Source organism: Perca flavescens, chromosome 16 (assembly GCF_004354835.1).
Source record: "Perca flavescens isolate YP-PL-M2 chromosome 16, PFLA_1.0, whole genome shotgun sequence".
In the NCBI taxonomy this organism is placed as follows: Eukaryota; Metazoa; Chordata; class Actinopteri; order Perciformes; family Percidae; genus Perca; species Perca flavescens.
Genome location: NC_041346.1, coordinates 27,275,377 through 27,302,981, shown reverse-complemented (window position 1 = coordinate 27,302,981; position 27,605 = coordinate 27,275,377). Strand labels below are relative to the sequence as shown.

General features: G+C 42.1%; 1 protein-coding gene across 3 annotated transcripts; it reads right to left on the bottom strand.

Moving 5' to 3' along the window:
• Nucleotides 1–1,019: 1,019 nt before the first annotated feature.
• Nucleotides 1,020–27,604, bottom strand: LOC114570496 (aryl hydrocarbon receptor). 3 transcript variants are annotated; one of them, XR_003694533.1, is made up of 12 exons: nucleotides 27,176–27,604; nucleotides 22,177–22,355; nucleotides 11,198–11,310; nucleotides 11,014–11,103; nucleotides 10,374–10,494; nucleotides 9,313–9,452; nucleotides 8,181–8,383; nucleotides 7,965–8,074; nucleotides 7,015–7,156; nucleotides 3,524–5,051; nucleotides 2,393–3,106; nucleotides 1,020–1,341 (listed from the first exon to the last, which is right to left on the bottom strand). XR_003694533.1 is itself a non-coding variant. In XM_028600794.1 (12 exons), the coding sequence occupies exons 2-11, from the start codon at nucleotides 27,232–27,234 to the stop codon at nucleotides 3,560–3,562; spliced, it is 2,649 nt and encodes an 882-aa protein (XP_028456595.1). In that variant the 5' UTR covers nucleotides 27,235–27,286; nucleotides 27,385–27,604; the 3' UTR covers nucleotides 2,603–3,106; nucleotides 3,524–3,559. The 3 variants fall into 3 exon arrangements, 2 of the variants coding, with proteins under 2 accessions (XP_028456596.1, XP_028456595.1); XM_028600794.1 differs by lacking the exon at nucleotides 1,020–1,341 and having other exon boundaries at nucleotides 2,603–3,106; nucleotides 27,176–27,286; nucleotides 27,385–27,604; XM_028600795.1 differs by lacking the exon at nucleotides 2,393–3,106.
• Between the last annotated feature and the right edge of the window lies 1 nt (nucleotide 27,605).

Sequence of the window (27,605 nt, the reverse complement as noted above, 5' to 3'; positions counted from 1 at the left end):
TAAAAAAAAAAAAAAGATTATAGTGTGAATTTTGCGAGGATCTGTACCAAACAAGATTTTTTTTCTTACGTCTGTAGGATAGGATTTTTAGGCCGGGACGTCTCTGCAGCACCACAATACTTCATTCAGAATGGTTTGACACATATTTTGCCTTTTACAAATATTGCGCCCCCCCTGCGATTTGGGTATTGCACTAGTCCACATTGCGATTTCGATAAAATTGCGATTAATTCTGCAGCACCATTGGGCATACAGTATGTACATCCTCACTATGCTGCTAGCATGACTGCTGACTCATTTTTCCATTTCAAGGGCATTTTCACACTTGGTCCGTTTCAGCCCTTCAAAAGAACTCAGAGCTATTAGTCAGCAATTTTTGCACATAGCCTATACGTCTCAGACCCCTCTGGAACGAATCGTACTCAGGTCTGAGTCAGTTCGTTCGAGAGGGGTCTGAGAACTGAGAACATTGAAGGAGAACCGAGTCCTCTTTCAAGTAAACAGACAATGTAAACACAAAAAAAAAAAAAAAAAAAAAAAAACGTGAGTCCCTTTTCTGTTGGACCACGTTTTGGTTCGTTTTAAAGAGGACTATATGTGAAAACAACCTTAATCTCTTTTGGCCTCTGTCAGCAGTCTTTCCTTTTTTTCTGATTGTATATCCAATCAGAAACACAGGAGACAGTGAAGAGACCGAGGGGAATGGAGCAGACAGAGGAGGGCGGCTGCTGGTGATTACATAATGGCTTGTGGGAACACATATCTCAAAGGAGGGATAATGTGGAAGCAGGAAGACTAAAACAAAAACACGAAATGATCACAGATACTCCACAGATAATGCTACAAGTTGGCATCCGAGCTGCAGATGGAGCACACGATGATAAAGGTCTTAACCTGATACCTGCTCCTATCTAAAGGTCTGAACGTCAACGGGTGACACAGTTTGAATACAACCGCACAGTGTCCTCACATTACCTCTTTAACACTTCATGTGTGGCATGGAGAATAACACATGGAGGTAACAGAGGGGTCACAGTTCTTTAATTGCAAAATAAATTAGACTTGTCCCCAATGGTTATATATGTCTTGTAGAAAGGGAATACAAAGCAGCTACAGAGTGTAACATTACTGATAATTACAGAAGCATAATAATATGTCCATCTCCAACACGCAGAAATGCATGAATATGATATACTTGACAAGGCAAATCATATTAAAGTTCTTTGATAGAGCCGAGATGGATTAAAACTGAAATATAAAGCACGTATAGAGTCAAACTTCTAAATTCAGATCAGTTCACACTGAGCATGACAGCTGCCATCTCTCCCATATCATCTGTTTCTGTGAAAACATGAGACATAATGAATTTATTAATAACTGGTTGCAACATCTTTAACTAGTCTCAAGTTAGATTTAGTTATTTCAATACTGCCACGTGTGCGTTTCATGTCTTACATGCTCATTCAATGCAGAATGACATATTAGATCTTTTAAAATGGCCAGTTAATTTGCAAATCTAACTTTAACGTGTGGAAAACATATGTCTGAATTCTTTCCAACATAAGCTGCATTAGTGTTGGGAAAAAATTAGTTTCTACATTTTCATCTTTAGTTTCACAGATGTCTTTGCAGACAAAAACAAAAGTTTCAATATACAGTACATGTGGACAGAAAATATAAAATCCTGGCCCTACCGATATGAACCTATCCTTTAAAGCAGTTTTTTAAGCCAAGGACCCCTCAACTGAAAGAGAGACGGAGCAGGGACCTCCTACTACATATACTGTATAAAATGAAGTTGCATAATAAACTGGGCCTACAAAAACGTGAAGGGCGGCCTAAAGCCTTTATACATACCTTTTATGCTGATGTACACCTAATACTAAGCTATTAAAATAGCCTAATAATTGTTGCCATGGTTTTATAAATCATGTTTTAATGTTAAAACATATATACATGTGGGAATGTGAATCATTAGAATTAAGTGCATCTGTGGATTGCCTTAGTCACCACCTAGGCCAGTAAGCAGTGGGGATTTATATTTGCTTAAAATATGTTGGATTCATGTTAGGAATTTTTAATTTCTGGAGAAAAACTTTCCAAAATTAACAATAATTTGGAGGCCCCCCTGCATTGACTCTGAGGACCCCCTAGGGGTCCCAGACCCCCTGTTGAAGATCCCTGCTTTAAAGCTAACTCCCATTCGTTGGATTCACTGATAGCAACAAGCTTCATTTTCTTTACTTTACAAACAACTCTTTGCCTTTAAAGCAACGTGTAAGAAATGAATGATAATACGAGGTCCAAGACCTGATTTAAAGTCCTCCTTGACTATGACGTGTCCTCTAAAAACCACTCAAAGAACCACAATGAGGGCGCCTGGGTAGCTCACCTGGTAGAGCGCGCGCCCAGCAGGTTCGACTAACCTGCGTCCCTTTGCTGCATGTCGTTCCCCTTCTCTCTCCCCTTTCATGTCTTCAGGTCTCTTATAAAAAATAAAGGCCTAAAATGCCAAAAAAAATAATATAAAAAAAGAACCACAATGACATTACAGAACAACACAAAGTTCACAGATTCACATTGTGATGTACAGGAAAAGTTCTATAAGAGCACGTGTCCTTTTATTCCTCACACTTTTATGTGATATAATAGATTGTAGTCAGGATTTCTTCAAGTCCACTTGCTAAAATCTTGCTGGGTCCAGATTCCAATCAGCTGACAGGACACTTCACAACATTGTTGGTTACTTGCGGCATGAATATGTGCACAAAGCTCATTATTGGTTAAGGTTGTTTGATAAATATTTCTGTCGAAAATTCCAGAAAAAAAAAATACTTTAATGCAGCAAAAGTATTTTAGTTTGAAATGAGAAGGTTCATATTTCTTGCTGAGCCACAGCAGACACAACATCTATAAAATATCATGAGTATCGCAGAAGGGAAACTCCCCGTCATGCTCGCGCTCGGCTCTCAGTCCAGTCGGAGTCTCTGAGCGAGGTGCAGAGGCGGCTATGAGCCAGTGTTTTTGGGAAAGGTTGATGCTCCCAGTAGGGAGGACAGGGAAGGCAAACGGGTCAACTGCACCATTCAGGGGGAACTTTGGGGATCTGTGGAAGAAGAGTGTAGAAATACTGTGATTATCCTGAAAACTAAAACCTTCAGATGGATCAGATTGTAGGAGGTTAGGTCCACTTTATCAAGGTGGGGGGAGACGCTCATCAAAACAGGGCCAGAGCTGCCTGAGGCCTAAATATTGTGTTTTCCAAGACAAATTATAGCCATCTGGATAAAGACTGAAATCTGAGCCATTTCTTTCCAGATGGTCCTAAAAATTAGGGCTTTTTCCCTTTATTAGTTAGTGACAGTGGATAGACAGGGAAGGTGGGAGAGAGATGGGGGATGACACGCAGCTTATATGGGGCGCACGCTCGTACTGGGTGAGCTAGAGGTCGCCCCAAAATGAGTTTCTAATAGCAGTTTTTTTTTTTTTTTTTTTACCTGAGCTTCATTTTTTTTTTTTTTACCTGAGCTTCATCGTTCCTTCAGAAGAATGGCGACTGTTATGATACGTTTTCAGGAGGATATCCTGATCGAGCTGTTCCCAGGCCACAGCTGTCTCCACTCGGGTGAACTAAGCCGATGTTGCCCACATCTGTACAGCCAGCCGCAGACGACTGCATCGTCCCCTGGTTGAAGACTCCGACCGCCGTGCCTGGATGGGGCACGGAAAAGGGAGCGTTTGTGGTTCCTCCGGAGCACGAAGGTCCCCGGAGAGGCCCGTTCTGTCCGATAGGAACAGTAGCAGCGTTCGGTATGCGACCTTCTCTTTTTTCATACACGCAGCTGCCGTACGGGCTCCGCGTTTCCGGGTGGAACGACTGAGGCGTTGAGTTCACGCCGCCTGGTGTGTGCGAGGAATGTGTCAGCGTGTGATGGTGAAAACTCTGCGGCAGCTGCTGCTGTTGTTGCCACGCCGACGGGCTCTGAAGCTGTGGCCCTATGCAAGTCTGATGTGAACTCGTTAGCGTGTACTGTACGCTTTGGTTCAAGCAAGATTGATGGCTGCTGTTATGGAAGTTGTTGGTGTTTTGAACAGATGGAAGCCACGAGTGTTGTGTCACTTCAGCGTGGGAGGGTTGTGTTGAAGTCATTTGGTTGCCACAGTGGTGATCGCTGCTTGGAGGCCACAGGGAAGAGGCGTGTCCCTGGTGAGCGTTAAGACACTGAGTGTGAGGCACAAAATGAGAAGCACCTTTCAGTCCAGTCGAACAACCAACGCCACCAGGGACATCTCCCGACAGAGCGTGCTCTGCGAAGCCAGATGTCATGTCCGTCACTTGCTGCCACTCATTGTTTGAAAACACAGACCCAGGATGCTGTCCTTGCATGGATAAACTGTTAATCGACCCAGAAGCTGAACCCAGAAAATTGGAGTCCTGCACATACCCTCCAGTCTCTTTCCTCAGAGCCTCCTCCACATATGAGAACACGTCATTGGCCAGAATTTGATCCAGTTTCCTCGATACATCTTCCCTCTCTTCATTCATCCTGACGAGGGTCTTCTCCCAGTCCCTCAGCTCTCTCTCCTCAACTTCAAGACCCTCTATCCCTCCATCCCCGATATCCCCCAAAATCTGCTCCAACGAGTCAATCATGGCCTCTGTTGTGCGGTCCCCCGTGACCGACCTCTTCTGTGAGGCCTGGATCTGGCCCGGCACGCTGAGCAGAGCGTGGCTGTCCAGGAAGGCTTGCTCCAAGGACGGCTGCGGTTGTTCAAAATCAGGGTCCTCTATTTGGGTGAAGATTGGGAGGGGGGCACTGGGTTTCGGTGGCTGGGTGTAAATAGAGTGGTCCTGCCTGAGAAGGCATCCCAGGAGGGAGGCGGGGTCCAGAGGGTTCTCTGTTGTGGGCTCTGTGGTGCCCGGCGTGCCGGAGCCAGGGGGACCAGGGATGGACTCCAGAGAAACGTCGTACAGGACACCTTCGCCGGTGGTGAGGTTGAACGGGAGCTGCTTTCTTCTCTGGTGCAAGTGTTCCTCTCCTTCTTCGTTTCTACAGAAAAATAGGGGGCAACCAGCAAAGGTTTATATACATGCCAAAAATACTTTTAAATGCATAAATTTAAGGGTGTAGCTCAAAGACGAGGAATGATCCCAAGCAAGCAAAAACTGTTTCAATGCTCATTTGAGCGCCTGATAACATATTTTTGTTGTACTGCACATTGCTGCAGCTCCTCTTTTCACCCTTTGTGTTGAGCTCTGTTTCAGCTACAGAGTGAGACATCTCTTCTTCTGTACTATCTTTGTTTGTAGTTGCATGCCATTAGCATGCTAGTGCTACCATGCTATGTTAGCCACCTCGTTTCGGCTAGTGACGTAGAAAGCCGTTCAGATTTTGACCAGCTCACCAGAGACTGAAGACAGGACCCATTCAGAAACCAGATCTCACTCAAAACAGCATGGATGGATTTTTTTTCAAAGTTTGTATGCGTTTGGAAGCACCAGAGACACAAAATAACAAATCCCAGAAAAAGTTTTTTTTTTTTTCATAATATGGGCACTTTAAAGCTATAGTGCGTAGTTTCTGTCTCCCCCATGAGGAATTCTAATGGCGTTTTTCCATTACATGGTACCTGCTCGACTCGCCTCGACTCTACTCGCCTCGACTCGCTGTGCGTCCGTTTTCCATTGCAGATTTTAGTATTGCCTCAGCGTGGCTGGTCGTCATAGCGACTGCCGTGGGCGTGGCTTAGTAGCTTGCTTTTCCCATTGACATATCCCCGACGCATTTCCTGGTTCTCCGTCTCCGTAAACAACATGATATCAAAGAGATAGTTAACATTTACTGCTCCAGATTTCTCACCGTGGTCACATATATATGACTCTAGAGTCGCTACTCGCTTTGTTTCTCTCACATATATATGACTCTAGAGTCTCTACTCGCTTTGTTTCTCTCACATATATATGACTCTAGAGTCTCTACTCGCTTTGTTTCTCTCACACATATATGACTCTAGAGTCTCTACTCGTTTTGTTTCTCTCACACATATATGACTCTAGAGTCTCTACTCGTTTTGTTTCTCTCACATATATATGACTCTAGAGTCTCTACTCGCTTTGTTTCTCTCACATATATATGACTCTAGAGTCGCTACTCGCTGCGGAGATAATCGCCGTCACTCTCACACTTCTCCCTCGCTCACTAGCTCCCCACACACACACATACGGCGACTCGACACACACATCACACATGCACACACCAGCGCACCAGTATAACCATCAGGCCACTTGTATGCTACGGAGAAAGCTCTGCGTGGAGACTCCGGCAGCAAAACAACACCGCTGGCTAAACTATTTAAAAATGCCATCTCTCGCTAGCAATGCAGTGATCAGTGACGCTTCTTTCCGACCAATCAGCAGCCTGCAGGGTTTCACGTCCCCTTCTCGGCTCGCCTCAGCTTGCTTGGAACCTCGACTGAGCAGGTACTAAAAAAAGTACCCGTTAGCAGGTACCAGGTACTTTTTTTCGTAATGGAAAACCAAAAAAGGCGAGTAGAGTCGAGGCGAGGCGAGTAGGTACCATGTAATGGAAAAGCGCCATAAGTAATGACAACAACACTGTTGTTGCAACCACATTAAGCAAGCCATCCGTGATCCCACGCAGTTGCTAGTAGCCAAGGAGGACACAGAGGATTAAAAGAACATGAAGGACCCTTCAGAAGAGGTCATTATATCTAAACTCGAGCTTCTGCGCGCAAAAGTCGCCGGACCCCACCATTTTGTAAACATAGCGATACTGAGAAACACAGAGAGAGTTTTACTGAGCTGATAGGATTCATTAGCTTTGTATCAACTTATTTGGCAATGGCTTAAATGTAACAGACATACATTAATAAAATATAGTTGCGCACTATAATTTCAAGAGGACAACGTTCAGATATATTTTAGTAAGAAAGTCCTGTGTGGAAATTACGCCCTTGAACAATAAGAGCACAAGATAAGAAGCTGATGCTCACGTGAGGGCTTTCTGACGAGCGATGATGAAGTCTGGTCTCCCGTCCTTGAAGACGACCCTGGCGTTGGCCTGAACCCACAACCAGCGTCCTGTTTTGATCAGCAGCCTGAAGAAGGTGAAGCCACTTTCTCCAGTCTTCATCACTGAGGACGGTGATGGTAGTCAGGTTAATAACAGTACTGAGAGGTAGGCCTGGGTTAAAATTAGTGATTCACCAATTAAAATCCATCTTTGTTTGAGTGATCTGATATCGATTAATAAAATCCCGAAATCGATCTTTTAATATAATGCCATTTCAGCGTGGATGTGTAAGGGCATCACGTGACAAACACAGTGCTTTCAAGCCAGGGAGCGGAGTTCGTGTCCCAGAAGAAGTGAAGGGGAAAACACACAGGAAACGGGAGTTTGTGTCGAGGGAGAGCTACTTAAGGGAGACTGGTGTTTTAACCCAAACCACAAACATTGTTCTAATCTTAACTAGTCTTGGTGCCTAAAGTTAACTGTTCTCGCCGCAGGACAGTCACCTTTTGTCGACTTAACTCAATTGCAACTGCCGTTTAAACAACCGACACCTCGCGGTGCTCCGTACCTGGTAACTTTTTCTTTTTTAAAGATTATATTTTTGGGTGGCTTTTCCCTTTAATATATAGTGACAGTGGATGGACTGGAAAGGGGGAGAAACATGGGGGACGACATGCAGAAAAGGGCAACAGGTCGTATTCGAACCTGCACCGCTGCAGGACTCAGCCAACGCTCTTATTGGGTAAACTAGATTGAAATTGGAACTGAATTTTCCCCTAACCTAATTGATATTGAATCAGAAATGCAATCAAATCAAATCGGGACCTTGTCAATCGGAATTGAATGGATCACTGTGGAAATCACTGCCGATACCCAGCCCTACTGAGAGGTATAAAGTGCGTGGTATCAGTGTGTTGTAGGATTACTTACTCTTAAGGTGGTTGTCAGCGCAGTACATCATGTCAGCAGCGTGGATGAACTGATAGCCAGAGCCTGTTGTGACCAACTCTGTTTCGGAATATCCTAAAACCAGTTTCCCTCTGAAAAGAAAAAAAAACACACACAAAGACAGACAGTGATAGTATCTGATCTGGATAGCATTTAACATGTTAAATTATATTAAAGAGATTCACCAGAGATGCCAACCTGGTGTCTATGCCCACAGGAGCAAAGTCCATGCTGTGTTTAGTCTGGAAGATGAGAGTCTTAGTCCGGATCTCCATGACTGAAGGAGGCTGCAGAGGAGTGGCGATGGCAAACAGAGCCAGCTGAGGGGGAGCAGCGATCCCATCAGCCCCTGTGTTTCCCTGCAAATGCAGGAACTTCAGACGTCCGGTGAAGTTTAGAGCCTGGAAGTGAAGGAGACTTAGTTACATTCATGCATATCAACATACATATCGAGTGATGCCAGCAGCACAGCTTTTTGGGTGGCAAACGTTGGCCCACATCTTTGGATCACCACTGAAATATCTCAATTATTGGATAGATGTTCAGGAAATGTTGGGGGTTTCAATGACCCCATCAAGATTGAATGTAATAACTTTGGAACAGAGGTGGAAGGAGTACTCAGAACAAGTAAAAGTAGCAATACTACAGTGTAGGAAAACTCTGTTACAAGACCAAATTTACTTGAGACTTATATTAAAGTACAAACATTTAAGCATCCACATCTACTTAAAAGTACCAAAAGTAAAAGCACTCATGGTAAGAGCCATTTCGGTTAGGCCTGCAACTAACGATTATTTTCATTATCGATTGTAAAGTGTATCGAGATAACTCTTGTTATGATTTGATACTATAAATAAAATTGAGTTGAATTGAATTAATCTGCCTCTCTATTCTCTATTGTTTGGTCTATAAAATGTCAGAAAAGTAGAGAAAGGTGTCCATGCAATGTCCAAGCTGATGTCTTTTTGATGATTTTAATGATTAAAGATGTTCAGTTTAATATGATATAGAGCAGGAAACCTCCATATTTAAGAGGCTGAAAACAGCATTTTCTACGATTAATCGATTACCAAAATTAGTTGGCGATAATATTTCTATCAATCAACTAATCAATTAGTTGACTAATCGTTGCAGCTCTAATTTTGGTTCATGTTTTTTGTTTGTGTTTGTTATAAAGCTCCCGCCACTTGTTGCAGTAGTTCCTTTGAAAGTATAGTACCGAAATCTAATTCACCTGTTAATCATGTTAGCATTTAGTCAAAAGCTCTGCAGCGCCTCAGCCTCACAGAGCTGCAGACTCTGAGTTTAACAGACGCTTAGATTACGTTACCAGGAATCCAGAGGTGTTGTCCAGGAGGCAGCGAAGGCGACAGCAGAAGCTTCTTTCCATGAAAGAGGAGTTCTCTGGAGGGATGTACTGAGGCAACAAGCGCACAGAGCTGCTCGCAGCTTTACTGCTCGACTGCCTATCTGCAGAGAAACAACATTAATCCAGTCCATCAAACTGGGGTGTTTGTGGACTACAGCTCACCAACTCTGTCTTTTAGCTTCATCAGCATCTGATGTTCTAAAAAGTTACATCTCCATATAAGACAAATATTGTATCTCTGTGTGTCTGAGTAGCATTAAACACGGACACAGATGTTTTCTTTGTACACAGACACACTACATTTCATGTAAAACATGTTCTTATTACAGCTTTGATTAATCACAACAATCAAACAATCATCATTTTTAGGAAATGTCTGATGAGCCGCTACCTACGTAAGACGTAACGTATCTGCTGCGCTGCTGTGCCATTCATCAGAAGCTTTGGCTTTAAAAACTTCATACAACAAGGCCCAAACAAAAGAAGCACTGAATGCAAAATATGTGGACTTGAGTTTTGGGCTGGGCAATATATCGATATTATATCGATATCGTGATATGAGACTGGATATCGTCTTATATTTTGGATATCGTAATATCGTGATATGACACAAGTGTTGTCTTTTCCTGGTTTTAATGGCTAGATTACAGTAAAGTGATGTCATTTTTTTAATTTACCAGACTGTTCTAGCTTTTCTTTTATTTGCCTTTACCCACTTAGTCATTATATCCACATTACTGATGATTATTTATCAAAAGTCTCAATGTGTAAATATTTTTTTGTAAGCACCAATTGTCAACCCCACGATATCGCAGCAATATCGATATGGAGGTATTTGGTCAACAATATCGTGATATTAGATGTTTTCCATATCGTCCAGCTCTAGCTCAGAGACTTGTGTCTTGACTTGGACTTAATTTTCACAAGCCAAAAAGGTCGGGAGCCACAAATCTAGAGCTACCCCTTGATTCCAACCTGTGTTATATGTGTGACAGGTAGACATTGATGAGCTGAATTCATACCTTCTGCTCTGATGTCTGAGTGCGTGTCGCCTGGGTTGAGGGCGAAGTGGAGCTGACATTTGAACATCTCTCTGTCGTCCATGTGAACGAGATCATGAACACTCTGCTGGACCACATCCGACTGATGACAGATGAAGAGAGGGACAGAGTTTACATCTACTACAAGTACTGTACCGAATAAACTACATTTCAGAGGGAAATATTGTGCTTTTTTTTTACTGCACTTTGTCTGACAGTTATAGTTAAAATCAGAATCGTAATTAGTTTTTTTTGCCAAGATAATATACCAAGGCATTTGCCTTGGTATTTTGGTGCATAAAGAAAAAACAGCAAAAATCAAGAATCATAAATATAAAATAGATATATAATAAACAATATGAAAAAAAGAAATACTGCATAGATAAAAAAAATCTGTTTTTAAAATGAAAAGAGCTGTGTTTAAAACAGTAGTAATAATACTGAATAAAATGGAACACACACAGAGTGCACTCTGCAGAACCAGTGCACTTACTTTTGATATTTTAAGTACATTTTTCTGTCAATACTTCTGTACTTTTACTTAAGTAAAGCATCTGAATAGTTCCTCCATCACTGGTACAAATAAAGATATTCATAATGTGTTTGTTGTCACCGTTTTTACCTGATGGAAGCCGAGGAAGTCCTGGATGGTCGGAGATGCGTAAAAGATCGTGCCATCACTCGTCACGACCAACACGAAGCCATTTAAAGCCTGTGCAAAAAATAGGAAATACAAAATTACATCCGAACGGACAAATGCACACCTACTGTATGCACGCAGGTCATCCAGTGTTTTGTTGCTGTACCTGGAGAAGGAGTTCCCCCTCTGAGAAACTGACTCCATCCAGAGACACCGACGGCCCATTTCTGCCGTTTGCAGACGCAAGAGAAGCCGACCTCGTGTGCTTCTGGAGCGCTGCTGCAATATATACAAAAAACAACAACATGTCAGCCCAAAAAGTGTCCCGAAGCTACCAAAAGGAAAGAAAGTGAACTCAATTGCCAGGTTCAAAATTCTTGTTCCATTTTGTTGACATATTAGGGTCAAAGGGTTTTACAGAGGGGATTTTGGAATTCTCTTTTTATCGCTCCATAAATCAGAAAATGGTTTCAACAACTATTCAAAAAAGATTTTGGGAATAAAATGTTGTATAAACCAGACTCTGAGTGATATCTGTACAAACCTTCAGAATATAGATAGGAATGAAACTGCAAAGTTTGGTGTACACAAGTGCTACTGAAGTCTGAGAACAAAACTCATTTTGAGGAACGGCCTTCAAAGATTGGATTGGAAAAATCAGACATTTTAAAGACACTACAGGTGAATAGGGTTAAATATGTTTACTAATAGACATTACCATGAAACTTCTTCAGTTGATTACTTACTGTATATTATTTGTGTGTTATTTTAAGTTTTCTGAAATTCTACATTTGTGGCGTTATCAAAAGCTCACTTTTGGTAAATTTAGGAGAAATCTACAGACACAAATAGACAAAGTGTTGTAAAAAATTGTTACGGAGATGATATGGAAGCAAAACAAACCCAAAATCTCAAAATCCACCATCAAATTCACGTAAAAAAATACTATGATGTTGCCTGTAATGTCTCGCATTAACTGGCCAAACTTAACTGTAATATACCCTGTTGGGTATCCAGTGTGTTTCTACAACACTCTCTGCATCCCTGCTAATGTTCTTTTCATCATTTGTGGCACAAAGTATCAGTGACGTCCTACAATGCCTAACTGCAGGCAGCTTTTACCAGTTTTATTTTGGTCAAACAGGATTTAACAGCAGTTTTTTTTCTGTTGTGTTCAAAACAAGTGTTTTCAAGCTAAATCTTGTGTAATCTAATCTGTGATCGCTGGCATCCAGTCAGCTAAGCAATAGCTCCTTTCCTTTCCTTTCCTTTCCTTTCAGTAATGACTCTCTGGCACGCTAATAAACTTCCCGTCACTCTCCCTCCCCTTTTTAAAACAAATCCTCTGGATCTGCCTCTTGCCCGTCCCGTCCGCCCCCCCATCACAAACCCAGGAATTTGCCCTGTCATCTCGGTCAAGAGCAGCTTTTCTACAAACCCAGAAAGAATCTCGAGCTTGTTATCACAGCATGAGCTGAAACCGACTCAGGGAGGTCAGCTCAAATTCAACATGTCAAACACGTCGGCGAGTGTTAAGCTCAGAGTGATTAAAAATAAGAGACACAACGTGCAACCTCGAAAAGTTGTAAAACAAATTGGACAGTTTTAATGAAAAGTCAGATTTAACCTGAATCTGTAATCTGGCCTCCCTTCTCCCCTACTCCCTCCCTCCCTCCTCTGCTCAGCTGTGTGGAGTTTTGAAGGAAGAGGGTTCACACGCAGAGTCAGTACACCTCCCCAAAGACGTGGGCCTGGAGAGAGGTGGGGGCTGGAGAGCACTCACCCTTCAGACTCTGTGAAAACTAACGCTACATCTAGACCACTACGATTCATGTTTTAACCTTTGTGTTGTTTTCTCGTCAACCGTGCAACTTTTTCTCAAAACTTTTTCGACACTTTTGTGGCTTTTCCCGATGTTTTTGTCAATTTTCCAGATTTTTTTTGGTCATTTTTTCCAATGTCTTTGTGAATTTATTTTGTTGTTTCTTTCTCCAAGAAGCTTTTTCCGACATTTTTGTCACGCCTATCTGATGTCTCTGCCGATTTTTGATGTTTTTGAAGCTTTTTCCCCCGACATTTTTGTCACTTTTTTCAACGTAATCTTGTCAGACACTTAGAATATTAATCTGAGCCTGTCAGTGGCAAAACAAGCACTTTTGTGAAGGTAAATACAAGCTGGACAACTGCACTATTAACTTGGACCAATGTCAATGTCACCATCAGTCACTTAAGGCCGTTTTACAGTTGTGCGTAGGCTCCACGCAGAGCTCTCATAAGTGGCCTGATGTTTATACTTGTGTGTTGGTGTGTGTGTTGAGCCGGCATGTGTGTGTGTGGGGAGTAGGTGATAGAGCGAGGGAGAAGTGAGAGAGTGACCGTGATTAGCTTAGAAGCGAGTAGCGACTCTGGAGTCATAGTGAGAGAAACAAAGTGTCTCCCCTGTTCTTTCTGACCACGGTGGGAGATCTGGAGAAGGAGAAGTTAACTCTCTCCTTGATTTCATCTTGTTTATGGAGAAGGAGAACCAGGAAATGAGCCGGGGGAAATGCAACGCTACCAAGCCACGGCCGAGCAACGTGCGTGGCTGCGACGTGTAGTTAAATTTTTCGAGAGGTGCACGTCATGCTACGAGGTAGGGTCCGGCATAGACGCAGAGGGGTCTGTGGGGGTCTGCGGGGCTACGCCGTCGATTTTACGCGCAACTATAAAATGGCCTTTAGACACAAAAACATAGGAAAATAGAGTCCAGGTTGAACAAAAACGATTATTTATATTAACGATTAGTTACCCTATAACTTTAAACTCCGGTCACATCAAGCAACATTAACTGGAACCTCTGAGCAACGTTACAGGCTAAAAATAGCCAGTTTTAAGTAAAACTTGGATCAACAAGGCAGGTCTGTTTGGCTCGTTCGGGGGAATGATTGTAAAGATTTACAGAGAATACGTTTACGGCGTTGACTCGCTAACTGGGACGTTTTGGGACCGATTGGCGGAGATTTGTTATGAACAAAATACAAAGCTCTATATTGGTAAGAGCAAATTACGTTTGACTGTGTATCCAGCTAATTTATATAGGTTGCGTTACTGTATTGTGGGAACAGTTAACTTCATTCAATATTGTATGTGGTGTTTGCTTTTGCGGAGTGCAAATGTTCCACCAAAACAAGTTCCTTCCCGCCCAGGACGATTGTGATTGGTTTAGAGAAATGCAAACAACCCCTGACCGTTTATTCTCCTATCCCAGAATGCTTTGTGGACTACCCAGACCTAGCTAACTACTAGTGCCTGTCCGACTACAAAGCAACCCCGCAGTTTTCAAACTTAAACAGGGGCAGCAGTGTTTCCAAATGCCTTTGTTCTCAACCCTGTGACCCACATTTTCCCATGGTCATTACATCGCGACCCACTTTTATAGAATTAAAACCAAGCAAATCATTTTTTTAGTGCTGTCAAACGATTAAAATATTGAATCGCAATTAATCGAATTAATGTCATAGTTAACAATTAATCACACATTTGTATCTATTCTAAATGTCCCTTGATTTCTTTTTGTCCCATTCTTTTTTTCTCATTTTAATGCTCTTATCAACATGGAAAAGTGGATCGGCTTGCTTTGTGCTTTTGTCGCCTGGCTTTGACGAGGGGGCGGAGAATTGGCATCAGCTGTGTGTTTGGCCATCAGCTGTGTGCTCGGTCATCAGCTGTGTGCTCGGTCATCAGCTGTGCGCTCGGTCATTGGCTGATGGTCACAGCTGATGCCAATTCTCCGCCCCCTCGTCAAAGCCAGGCAACAAAAGCACAAAGCAAGCCGATCCACTTTTCCATGTTGATAAGAGCATTAAAATGAGAAAAAAATAATGGGACAGAAAGAAATCAAGGGACATTTAGAATAGATAAAAATGTGTGATTAATTGAGAGTTAACCATGACATTAATGCGATTAATCGCGATTAAATATTTTAAACGTTTGACAGCACTACCTAAAATATATAATCAGGAGAAATTTTGCAGAATTTCTGCTTCCTGAAGGTATTTACTTTCATGCTCAGCCTTCTGAAACTACACCAATATATTAATAATTGTCCAAATTAAGCAGCCAGTCATTGCCTGTATAAAAGCCTCAGCGGCATCTCCAGCCTGTTTATGACTCAGCGGAGCAGATTTGTCTTGCAAGAAAATGCAGCTGGAGGCCGAGTTAATGACAGAGCTGACCTCGCTGCAACCTCAACCTCATTAATCGACAAACACAGGAAGCAGACATGAACAACTAGCTTAAACCCTCCCCGCGGTGTCAGACATCCTGAGCAAGTCAGACTCTGGACTCTGTTGCCAAGGTGACAGGGGTTCACCATGGCAACTCCCAGGTGATGGCAGAAGCATCACCTGGGACTCATTCCCTGATGGAAACAACACACTAGTCTGTGATCACACACACCTTGGTTTTCTTTACAGTTCATTTTCGCTTCATTTAGGTGGTTGAACTGATGAACTTGATGCAATAAATGCAATAAATGCATATTGTTAGTTTCATGCACCATAATCAAAATATTTTGTCCTCTCTGTAGTTTAGTTGGTACAGTGTTTGTGTTAAAGGTCCAATATGTAATATTTGTACTGTAATATATCCAAAAATGACACCAATGCCTCATCAGATATTAAGGAAACATGTTAAACTGAAATACTATCTTTTCTGACAACAATGCTAATGTCAGTATTTTTTCTTTTTGAAATTTACATTCCATGACGTAATGTCTGTTTATGTTTTGATCTGTGTGTGTGTGTGTGTGTGTGTGTGTGTGTGTGTGTGTGTGTGTGTTGTTATCAACGGCCCAGTTTGACAGCCAGGCCGGGTTGCCAGATATACCTGTAAAAACGTAAACCCAGCGCGCTACAGCTGTAACGTTAGTACAGCCATGAAAGCAGCAAACAAACGAACAGGATCAACGGAGATAGATTCTACATGACATAAAAAAAGAAAACAGCATGTTTCTAACAGTTGCGTGACCAGAGACGTAACAACCCCCTGGTAAATATTGGAGATGTATTTGAAAGATGGAGACAGCTTAGAGCCCAAAAGGGCCTTAGAGTTGGCTTATTTTCTCCTGAACCGGTAAGCATTAGCTTCAGGCTAATTTATCACAGCTACTAGGGACGGGCATTTTTTGTCATTTCAACATTTGTGTACTCACATTGAATTATATAGCTAGAGGAACCGAGTTGGTTACTTGCAATAACAATTGAGACAGAGCCAGTAAAGTGATCCCGACTGGTCCTGGCTAACGCCGCCATGCTAACCCTGCTAACTGCTAACGTTACCCGGAGGACCAGGCAAGCAGCCCATGGCTGTTTACAGCGTGTAGCCTCTTCAGCGGCTGGAGCCGACAACGGTGAGTTATTTTAAGCCACGAGAGGGGGGCTGTAAATCGGAAAGAGAGGACTGTGAGTTTGCAGTGTGTTTAGCGATTGTTGCCGTAATTCTAAGCCAATGAAGTGTGTTCCGTCGGCAAGGTGGTGGTATTTTTAGCGTTTCGAATTGTAATTCTAAGCCGAGGAAGTGTGCCTGACTGGCGTGTGGAGAGGACAGTGAGGTTGTTGTGTTTTTAGCGGTTCATACTGTAATTTTAAGCCGGAAAAGTGTGTCTGTCAGTTGGTTACAGAGCTCCGCGTGAGCACGGGCTTTTATGACTGTCAATATAGCCAGCATCTACCGTTAGCTACTCCGCTGTGCTGTGGAGTAATGTCTGGCTATGTGAGACTAGCATCTACCGTTAGCTACTCCGCTGTGCTGTGGAGTAATGTCTGGCTATGTGAGACTAGCATCTACCGTTAGCTACTCCGCTGTGCTGTGGAGTAATGTCTGGCTATGTGAGAGTAGCATCTAACGTTAGCTACTCCGCTGTGCTGTGGAGTAATGTCTGGCTATGTGAGAAAAGCGTCCAGCTACATTGTTGTGAATGCTGCGGTCTCAGCCTGACAACCCCCGTGAACTTCGAGTCTGGGCAGGAGGGGGCGGGGGAGACGACTCCAGTATTTTGAATTGGTAGTGCAGTAACTATTTTAACCGCTAGCTGCCAGTATTACACACAATATTACATATTGCACCTTTAAGTTCTGTTTAGTTGACCTCTTTATGATGTTTGTTGCATATTTTGTAAGTTTTTTTTAAGATTATTTTTTTGGGGCATTTTAGGCCTTTATTTCTATAGGACAGCTGAAGACATGAAAGGGGAGAGAGAAGGGGAATGACATGCAGCAAAAGGCCGCAGGTGAGAATTGAACCCGCGGCCCCTGCGTCCAGGACTGAACCTCTATATATGGGCGCACCCTCTACCAGGTGAGGTACCCAGGCGCCCGTTCTTTCATTTTTTGGGGGTGAATAAACTTCCTCCTTTTTTATTTGTATTCATCCTGTGACTCCTGCTGTCTGCCTGCCAGCTCGCTCCCTCACAGAGGGGCTGATTCACTCGAGTTGCGAGTTGCTGAAGAGTTTGTTGACAGTGCTTCAGTTTCAGTGTGCACACATGCAGTCAGTAGTCCACAAACAGTGTGCTCTGTGTTCAGCACACTGCCGCAGGGCCTGCAGGGCTGACGTCAGCCTCCAAACCAACAATAGAGCATTACTCACACAAAAACTATCTGCAAAAGTCGAGGATGTACACAAACATGTAAACACTTTTCAAAATATCTTGTGATTTTTTTTTTGTGCCTAAAAACAAACTTTTTCTAACTTGATTTAGACAACTTGAGGAACCCTATTTATGGCAAGGAAAAGAAAAATGTTAAGACTGATATTTCTTTATTTTGATATCTCGAGGTGACACATAACGCAGGATTTATTTTTGTCAAGGTGGAGGGGGGGGGCCTTGACCAACTGCCACTTTGCTCGTTTGAAAGCCATGATGTCTCTCTCTCTTTCTCATGGGTTGGCCAAATTCTCTGGGCGGGCAAAGCAGAGAAAGGGGAGGTAACCTTGCTCCTTATGACCTGCTATATAAAAGAGACTTCAGATACAGTATTAGAGGACCACTAAGGTCTATATAAAGAGACTTCAGATACAGTATTAGGGGACCACTAAGGTCTATATAAAAGAGACTTCAGATACAGTATTAGGGGACCACTAAGGTCTATATAAAAGAGACTTCAGATACAGTATTAGGGGACCACTAAGGTCTATATAAAAGAGACTTCAGATACAGTATTAGGAGACCACTAAGGTCTATATAAAAGAGACTTCAGATACAGTATTAGGGGACCACTAAGGCCTATATAAAAGAGACTTCAGATACAGTATTAGGGGACCACTAAGGCCTATATAAAAGAGACTTCAGATACAGTATTAGGGGACCACTAAGGCCTATATAAAAGAGACTTCAGATACAGTATTAGGGGACCACTAAGGCCTATATAAAAGCATCCAAAGAGCACCATGTCATGGGACCTTTAACCCCTAGGTTCATTTTGCGCCAGATTTCTCCTTTAAACTATGATAACATATAACAGCCCTTCCTCTTTTTGTTCCCTCTTCTTGATGTAACAACACATTGAAAACATCCAAACACACATCAACTATAAAATTAATAACAGACATGAAAGATTTGCGTGAGGACTGCATGAAAGTTTTGTGTTATTTTTAAGCATCGACACATAATGGGCCTAAACATCAGGCTCTGAACAAACATCCTCCACAATCGGAGGAAACTGATGTGGAAGATTAGATGGAGACTTAGAAGAAAATTCAGGAGGCCACAGAGAGGTACTTTCTGTAAAAACAATGAAAACTGCAACGCTTTTATCCTGAAGAATTCCTGATTGACAGTGATTTTAGCTGGTTAGCAGCTCAAGCAGTCCAGACTAAAATATCTCAACAACTCTTACGTGGATTGTCATGATATCTTTTACAGACATTCATGATCCCCAGAGGAGAAATCCTCGTGACTGTGATTATCCCCTAACTTTTCCTCTGTACAACTATTTAATGGATTGCCGTGAACTTTGGTTCAGATATTCACAGTGTCCAGAGGATGAATTGTAATAACTTTGATGATCCTTTTGACTTTTCCTCAAGTGCCATCATCTGGTCAAAGTTTTCACTTATCCAGTGAAATATCTTTACATAAACTGGGTTTATTTGCACAACATTTTAAACAGACGTTAATGGCTCCAAAACAATATAGCATTTATGTCTTTTTGATGGTTTGTTTTGGTTGATGGGACCATGATGCTCCTGATTGTATATTAGCAGGGTTTTTATTGTTAAAAGTAATAACATGGCTGCCTGGGTAGCTCACCTGGTAGAGCAGGCGCCCATATATAGAGGTTTACGCCTCGACGCAGCGGTTGCAGGTTCGACCCTTTGCTGCATGTCATTCCCCCTTCTCTCTCCCCTTTCATGTCTTCAGCTGTCCTATATATATATAAAATAATCTTAAAAAAAATAATAACATGAGCTTTGCCTGTGAGTTTGACACTATCAAATCTTAAAATCAATTTGTTTTGCTTATTTCTTGGGCGACATTTCACAGCTTGTGTGCAATGTCGGTCTGGAGGAACATCAAAGTTGAGATGAGATAGTGTGCTGATGCAGATACAGCCGTCATATAATGACGTGACGTCAACCAGCTCACTCTCCGTACACTTCATCTCGACTCTCTCTTTCTCTTCTGATTTCCCTTACCTTTTTGTAAACCTCTTGGAAAAGCTGGATATGCGTTACTAAAACAATCTCCATATCTAGAACAGCGTCTATCTAGTACGACAGTACGACGTAGTACAATAAACTAAACACTCAGGTAATGTGAAGCTGCAGTGTGTTAGCTGTTCAGACGTCTCCATTCACAAACACTCCTCATCTGCACCGCCTTGTCAAGAGCCCTCATGTCGTGCCACTGTGCTTCAGACCCCCCCCTTCCCTCTGCTCCATCAGCAGCAGTGATCAGCCTGATGATAGCAGAGCGGAGAGCAGCACAAAGAGAGAGGAAAGGCCTGCTGGACTCTGCAACTCTTTTGGTGTAAAATATGCGGCACTGGTGCAGTTTTGTTAAAGCCTAAATTTAGGTAGATTTTAGACAACAGCTGGTGGATGCAATCTTGGTTTGATTTGACTAAAATACAATTTAAACTGTGCACAAGAATATTTTAAAGCTTTAGTGCGTTAACTTTTTGATACGAATGAACGTCCGTTACATTCAAGCCGTTGCCAAATGAGTTGCTACAAAGCTGATTAAGACTATCAGCTCCACACGACTCTCTCTGGATCTCTCAGTGTGACTATGTTCAGAAGATCGTAGCTTCTGGCGACTTTCGCGCGCAGAAACTCGAGTGAAGATAATGACCTCTTCTGAATCAATGTCCATCATGTTTTTGTAATCCTCCGTGTCCTCCTTGGCTACTAGTAATAGCGCGGTCACAAAAGGCTTGTATCATGTGGACGCGCCGACAGTGTTGTTGTCATTACTTAGAATTCCTCATGAGGCAGAAACTACGCATTCTATCTTTAAGTATAACTCCATCTCTCCCCTTTCCTGTCTTCAGCTGCCCTATATAATAAAGGATACAAAATAAAACAAAAATAAAAAGACTAAAATCAACAATGTGTGAGTCCGTCTCTCACATGGACAGTATATAAGAATAGACCAATAGACCCCGTTGCTCTGGACGGAGACCAGTGAAGGATATTAGAAGCACTTTCCCGGTGCTGGCTGAGCGTTACTGCGCAGCCTCCAACTGAGAGAGACAACGTAGATGTGACGTGAGCAACCTGTCTGAAAGTGTGAAGTCTTCTGGTAGCTGTGCCAAGAGAAATCTCAATCATTCCCAATCTTACAGAGACGGAGAGCGTAGGTATATGTAAGGAGATAACATAGACACAGGCTAATTATTGATCACTAACATGCTAGTTAACATTAGTAATTAAACTTAAACAGCTAATGTAAGTCGAAACTGCCTGCAAGCTTCTCCTGTACTGTACATTAATTAATTAATTCCTCTACTCTACGACAGAAAGTTGTGTGGTTATGACACAATCGTTAGCCTATTTTTATAAAAGTGTCTGCTACGGAGCAATAACGTGAGGTACAAGGTAATGGAGCCTTTTATACATTGTCATGTTTCTTTAGAAATAAACAACGGACAAATAGAGTCTTTAAACCCTTCAGATGTAAAGTTATTTGCTGTCAAAGTGACGTCAAAATGAATGGGAGTCAATGGGATGCTAACGGGAGGTGATCGCTTTGTAGCATCAAAATGGCGCCATAGGAGCTACGCATACCTTGGTCTCTCAATACTTTCCCTGACTTCCTGTCTGTGACTCTCAGCCTCAAGCCCATTGGTTCTTACTGAAAAATGTGCCACAAATATAGATATGTTCATGGTTCTGCTGCACTGCTAGGAAAAAGAGTTTTTTTGAGAAAGTTTGTGAAAGGACTGCCAGCAGACGATACATCAAACACCACAAATACCGAAACAAAGACAACTAAATACGTTGTGGTGTCCACAATCCGATCTAAGGAGCCTTATTGGACTGCCAATTGTCTAGTTGACTATCCCTTAACGGGAAACATCTGATCATCTCTCTCTCTCTCTCTCTCTCTCTCTCTCCCATCAGGGGTCTTGAAAATATTTTTATCTACAAAAGGGGGGCCCAGCAGAAAAAGTTTGGGAACCACTCCTTAAAAAAAAAAAAATCTTTTGCTTTGTAACGACCAGCACAAAGACACTTTTAGACAATAATGCAAAGCAGCGTGAAACACCTATGTAATTAAGCTCAAGTTCAACACTTTAATCAGCTATCACTTTAAACAGCAGGAAGGTGTAGGGCACCAAGTGCCAACTTTGACTGTGTGTGTGTGTGTGTGTGTGTGTGTGTGTGTGTGTGTTTGATCAGTGTCAGAAGTCCTGTCTGCCTGTTCCTTTGCATCCATCTGCCCCTGCAAACACGCTCTCCTGTTTCCCTCCCAGCAGGGCGACTATTCATTATTCACAGTGTCAAGTTCCCTCTCTGACATCTCAAACACTCTCAGCTCAGCCACAAAAATGTCTGGAGCTGCATATTTGCTCACCTGACACACTGATCCCAAACATCACACACGTACGCAAGTTTCATATGACCATATTACCGCTAAACTATGAGTTAGAGTGCACTGACCGTGGAAGTAACTCTTAACCTTTAGGTAGCCCACACTGAGCCGGAGCACAGAGAGTTTGTCCAGGCGACTTCTGAACTCGTCGGAGAACGGCAGCATGCTGGTGAGGCATTCCAGCTCTCCGTTCAGACGGTCCCGGTGGCGCTTAGACGGATTGGTCTTCACGGGCGGAGGCTTCACACTGAAACGACACACAAGACAAAGAGGATACAGTATGTTCAGTGACGCTTGCTTGCCAAAACATGTTTGATCTGCTCGACAATCTGCCACACACAGTTGGAATTTCCATCTCAAATTGAAGTGGGAGTTTTTGGTACGAGGTCAATTTTACATATCCTGTAACAAGCTCACATTGGAACGTCTGCATGCGTGAATGTAGGAGATACTGACGCTGACAATTCCTGTTCATGACAACAATACGTCCAGTGTTTGAAGTTCTGAAAGACAATGTGGGTTTCTGCCCAAATAAACTGTGAACCACATCAAACAAAGCTGCAACTTCCTGGTTTTAAGAAGGCTGAAAGTGTGGTTCATACTTTTGTTATTACTAGACTGGAAAACACAGAAATAGAGAGAATTGTTGGTTTCACAGTCTGTGTTTGGAATAAATACCCAGAAATATCAGATTTACTGAGAATTCCTTATTGAAATGATGTCCACAAAGTTAAGTGGAAATCAGTGGAAAGCAGCAGGGGATTGAATCTAAGTACAATGACTCAAGTACTGTTATTAAAGGGATAGCTTGGATATTTTAAAGTGTGGTTGTATGACTTACTTCTCCATAGTCAGTGTATTAGCTGCAGTGGATGGCGGTCAGCATGCCCTCAGTTTGGAGAAGCAGACAGGAGTACCGACACAGAATCTAAGGCACCAGACTCCTTGAACACAGGAGTAGCTGGTGCCTCAGTTAGTTTCCGAACTAATCTTTTAAAATACTACCAATGGAGGCAGCGGTAGACCAGCAACTCCAATGTCCTGCGAGGTAAAATGACTGTTTTTGGCTTCAGTTCCCCATAGTAAAGGGCTGTCTAGTCTATATTGACGAGGTTCCACCAAAACAAGTTCCTTCCCGAGGCTATTTCGCAGAGGCCCCGTTGCTCCGTCCAGCGCTTAGCGCCGTCCAAAACGATTGTGATTGGTTTAAAAAAAAATGCCAATAAACCAGAGCATGTTTTTCTCCCATCCCGTAATGCTGTGTGGACCAGCCAGACCCTCCTCCACAGCGCTGTGGAGGAAGGTCAGGCAATGCGAGACATGGGGCTGTCTGACAGCAAGGTAACGCGGTGAAAATATTCCAAATATAGCGTACACTTAAACTGATATTGACATTTTTAGGTAGCTAAGATACGTTGAGCTGCTGCCACCTGTGAATGTCTGCACAAAATAGCAATCCATCCGATAGTTGTTGAGATATTTCAGTCTGCTGCTGAAGCTAAACATGGCTAAACAATCCAGATAGCTGTTACATCGTGATTTCGAGACGGCACGAGTGTGTTGATCTTCCACTTGGCCTGTGCCAGTATTACTACAAACAACCACAATGTGATTCCTCATCAACATGTCAGGACATGCAGCAGCCCTGTGAGTGTTCCTCCCTGGCTGAACACAAAGAGATCTGAGGAATGAGATGGAGGAGAGAGATGGAGAGGAGAGGAGTGACAACTTCACACTGCAGGCAGGAATATGGAGGTGAAACACGGCAAGAGAGAGAAGAAAAATCAGGAGGAAAACATCAGACTTCAGAGTAAAAAGGAGACTAATAAAGGAACCTATATGTAATATAATATGTAATATTTCTGCATTAAAATGTCTAAAAACGACTATACCTATTTTATATATTTTGTTGAGTGGTGTATTTAAAGTGCTCATATTATGCTTTTTGGCTTGTTCCTTCCCTTTATTGTGTGCTATATATCTTTTTTGTGCACGTTATAGGTTTACAAAGTGAAAAAGCCCAAAGTCCCCCCCAAAGGGACTTACCATCTCCAACAGAAAACACTGTTCACCAACTGCTCCAAACAGCTCTATTGTAGTCCAGCCTTTACTTCAGAGACCAACGTGGTCACTTTGTAACACACGTTATAATGCTCACCTAGCTGCTAGCATGGTACACCCTCATACTCTGCTTCTGACTGGCTAGTAGTCCTTACCTAGGTACTGTCAGGGCCACGCCCTCATACTCTGCTTCTGACTGGCTAGTAGTCCTTACCTAGGTACTGTCAGGGCCATGCCCTCATACTCTGCTTCTGACTGGCTAGTAGTCCTTACCTAGGTACTGTCAGGGCACGCCCTCATACTCTGCTTCTGACTGGCTAGTAGTCCTTACCTAGCTACTACAATGTCAAAGAATTATACGCAGTAACCGTACTACAGGTTTTTCATTTTTTCATTGATTACATGCCACTTTGCGACTCAGTAATAGAGTAGAGACCTGATTTATTGATATGATTTTTCATTATCGATTGATCCAGCTTAAAGTTACTACAATGTGCTGCGTTGACAAGTAGTATTGCATATTGTATGTTTAAGAAATGTAATATCTGTAATAACACCCCATGTTTCCCATTGTGACAAATACAGCTAAAGACTGTATGTATTTGGGGAACAAAAGCAGCAAATTACTGTAGCTCGGGGAGTAAATGAATAAATTATAGCCATGACAAATCATAGGAATAAGTAGCCTGTAAATCTCAAAATATTTTGATGCATCTTAAATGTGATGCTCTTTTTTGGTCACACGTGATGGTAGGATAAAACATACCATTTAAAGACGTCACCTTGATCTCTAGGAACTTACATAGAGCACTATTTTCTGACATTTAATTAATTGACTAAACGATTAATTGAGAAAATAATGAGCAGAATAATCGCTAATGAAAACAGTTAGTTGCGTAACCTCAAGATTCAATTATTAAAAGGAAAAGCAGCAAGTCTTCGCATTTGTGAAGCTGAAGGTTTTTACATGAAAAATTACAATTATAAAAATCTATAAAAAATGGATGTACTTTTAGTAATTTTCTTGCGTATTCACATTTTCTTCTACTTTGTACTTCTACTGCACAACATTTCAGAGGCAAATATTGTACTTTTTACTCCCACTACATGTATTTGACAGCTTTAGTTTCTGGTTCTGTGCTATATGTCTTGTTTGGTGTGCTGCTCTGCTTGTGTTCTCTTTCTTTCTTGTTAATTTGTATTTTAATAACCCTTTTTTCAACATCAAGGCCAGGGGACTACAGCTGAAATATAGCCTTTTGGCTAACTCTGGCATTTTTAACCCACGTATAATCAGGTGTTTTATTCATTTGCACTGTCTCCTTCTTGAATAAACTAAATTGAATTGAGTTACCTTTCAGATTTAGATGATTAATACAACATATAAATCAACTATAATGCAATACTATACAGTAAGCTACCCAGTAGGATATTAAGTAATTACAATTAGCTCCACCTTTACCAGCTGCAACATTAAAGTGATGAACACATCAATGCATCAATAATTATAATCCAGTAATATTATATATATTATTCTAAGATGAGCCACTCTGTCTAATGAGTACTTTTAATGTGATGCTAGAACCTTTAGAATACAGGACTTTTACTTATAACAGAGTACACTGTGGTAGTAAGTAATAGAGCTGCACAATAAATCGTAATGTAACTGTGATTCCTTTTCTGGTGACTTTTATATTCAATTCAATGTCCGATGTGTTCAATAAAAGAATGTTGTAAATGATTTCCTTTCATTTGTTTTAATGTCAACAAGCAATTTGTTGTATTGTACCTGAGAGCATTTCCTGCACTACTACTCTTTCATATCTATCTGTTCTTTCCATTAAAGGCTGAAATGCCCCAAAATCAATTTTAGGGGTTAGAGTTAGAGTTTGCTAACTTGTCTGTTAGTGAACAAACAATGACAGGTTCAAAGGGCTTGGAACAGGTTTAATATCCTGTGTCGCTGTCGCCGATACTACGCACCTGTAACCCATGTCAAGGAAAGGGTCAACAGAAACGTAGTTTTGGCCAATCAGAGGTGTTCGTGCCAGACTCTCTATCTGATCCGTCAGAGGGAGAGCAGGAGACGGTTGTGAAGTTTAACGTTGGTAGTCCCCAGAGAAGAAGTTGGTCCTTATATGGTGCAGATTAGAACCCGTGCAAAGTAGGAAAGCTTTTTTGCACACCTCTTTTGTGGGCAGGTGCGTGGGATATGATCAAAAGTAGCAGATCAAAAAGTTTAGAGAAAGTCCACACTGACCATTATGGCTCCTTCCAGGCAGCGCTGCGACTGCTGCCTTCAAGGCACCTAACCATGGCACCTAACCCTAACCTTAACCTTAACCTTAACCATAACCATAACCAGTGCCTCCCAACGGTACCCACCAGGCAGCAAAAAACACAGATAAACGACCATTATGCAAGCAATAATTTATTTAGAAAAATACGTTTGGGTCTCAGACCTTCATCAGGTAAATTCAGGCAGATTAGAACCCAAATTGAAACATAAGCAACTAAAATTGCTGAATGTGAGAACTTTTGCAAGGCACTGTATCCGTGTGGCATTCTCTTTAGGGGCTGAGCCCCCCTAAAGGTCTGATCCTAGAATCACCCCTGCTTCCACATTTACCTTATCTGCCCTTGACCTCATTACCTTTGAGAGACATTTGCTGATTTCCGGGGGGGCTCTGGAAATCACTGAAGTAAAGCTAAAACAACAACCTGCCTCATTTTGTGGAGGCACGAGGTTAAATGTTAAGGGATAGCTTGTGTTACAACTAACTACTACGACTAATAATAATAATTGCGCAGTAATTAATACGGCGGTGATGGCTGACCGATCCATTGGCCCGCAGTGACCCGCCATAACCTCTCTGACCATCTGAGAGAGGTCGTTTTCACAGCCTGCGGTGGTGCAACAACAACAAAAATAACGTTTTAAAACATGAAAAGGTACCAACAACAACAACAACAACAATAATACCGTTTTAAAACATGAAAAGGTACCTTTTCAGAACGGGCTTCTTCCTCCTCTTCACCGCGTATACTCGACCATTCCCCAGCATAGTGTTGCTCAAGTTTCAGCCTCGACTGTCTCTTTCTTTCACTTTAAAAAAACTAAAAAAAAAAAAAAAGTTTCACTTTTAAAATCTCCAGACGGACACACCTTGTACAGTATGTTCCTCCTTTTAAAACAAACAAACTGGTTACTTAACTTTAACTCGGCTCACTGCAACGCAGGAGATCAGTCACCTAGATACATGAAGCCTGGCAGCTTTCTGCAGCACTACGGTGCGGGTCAGAACCTCCTTAAAAAGTCGCAAACTTTTCAGAGGGAAGTACAGCAGCAAACACACCAGCCAGTCCTCCCTTATGGGGTTCCATTTGTGCCAAAATTAAGTCGACATACTACCTGTCTATGCTTTGTGTCGTCTTC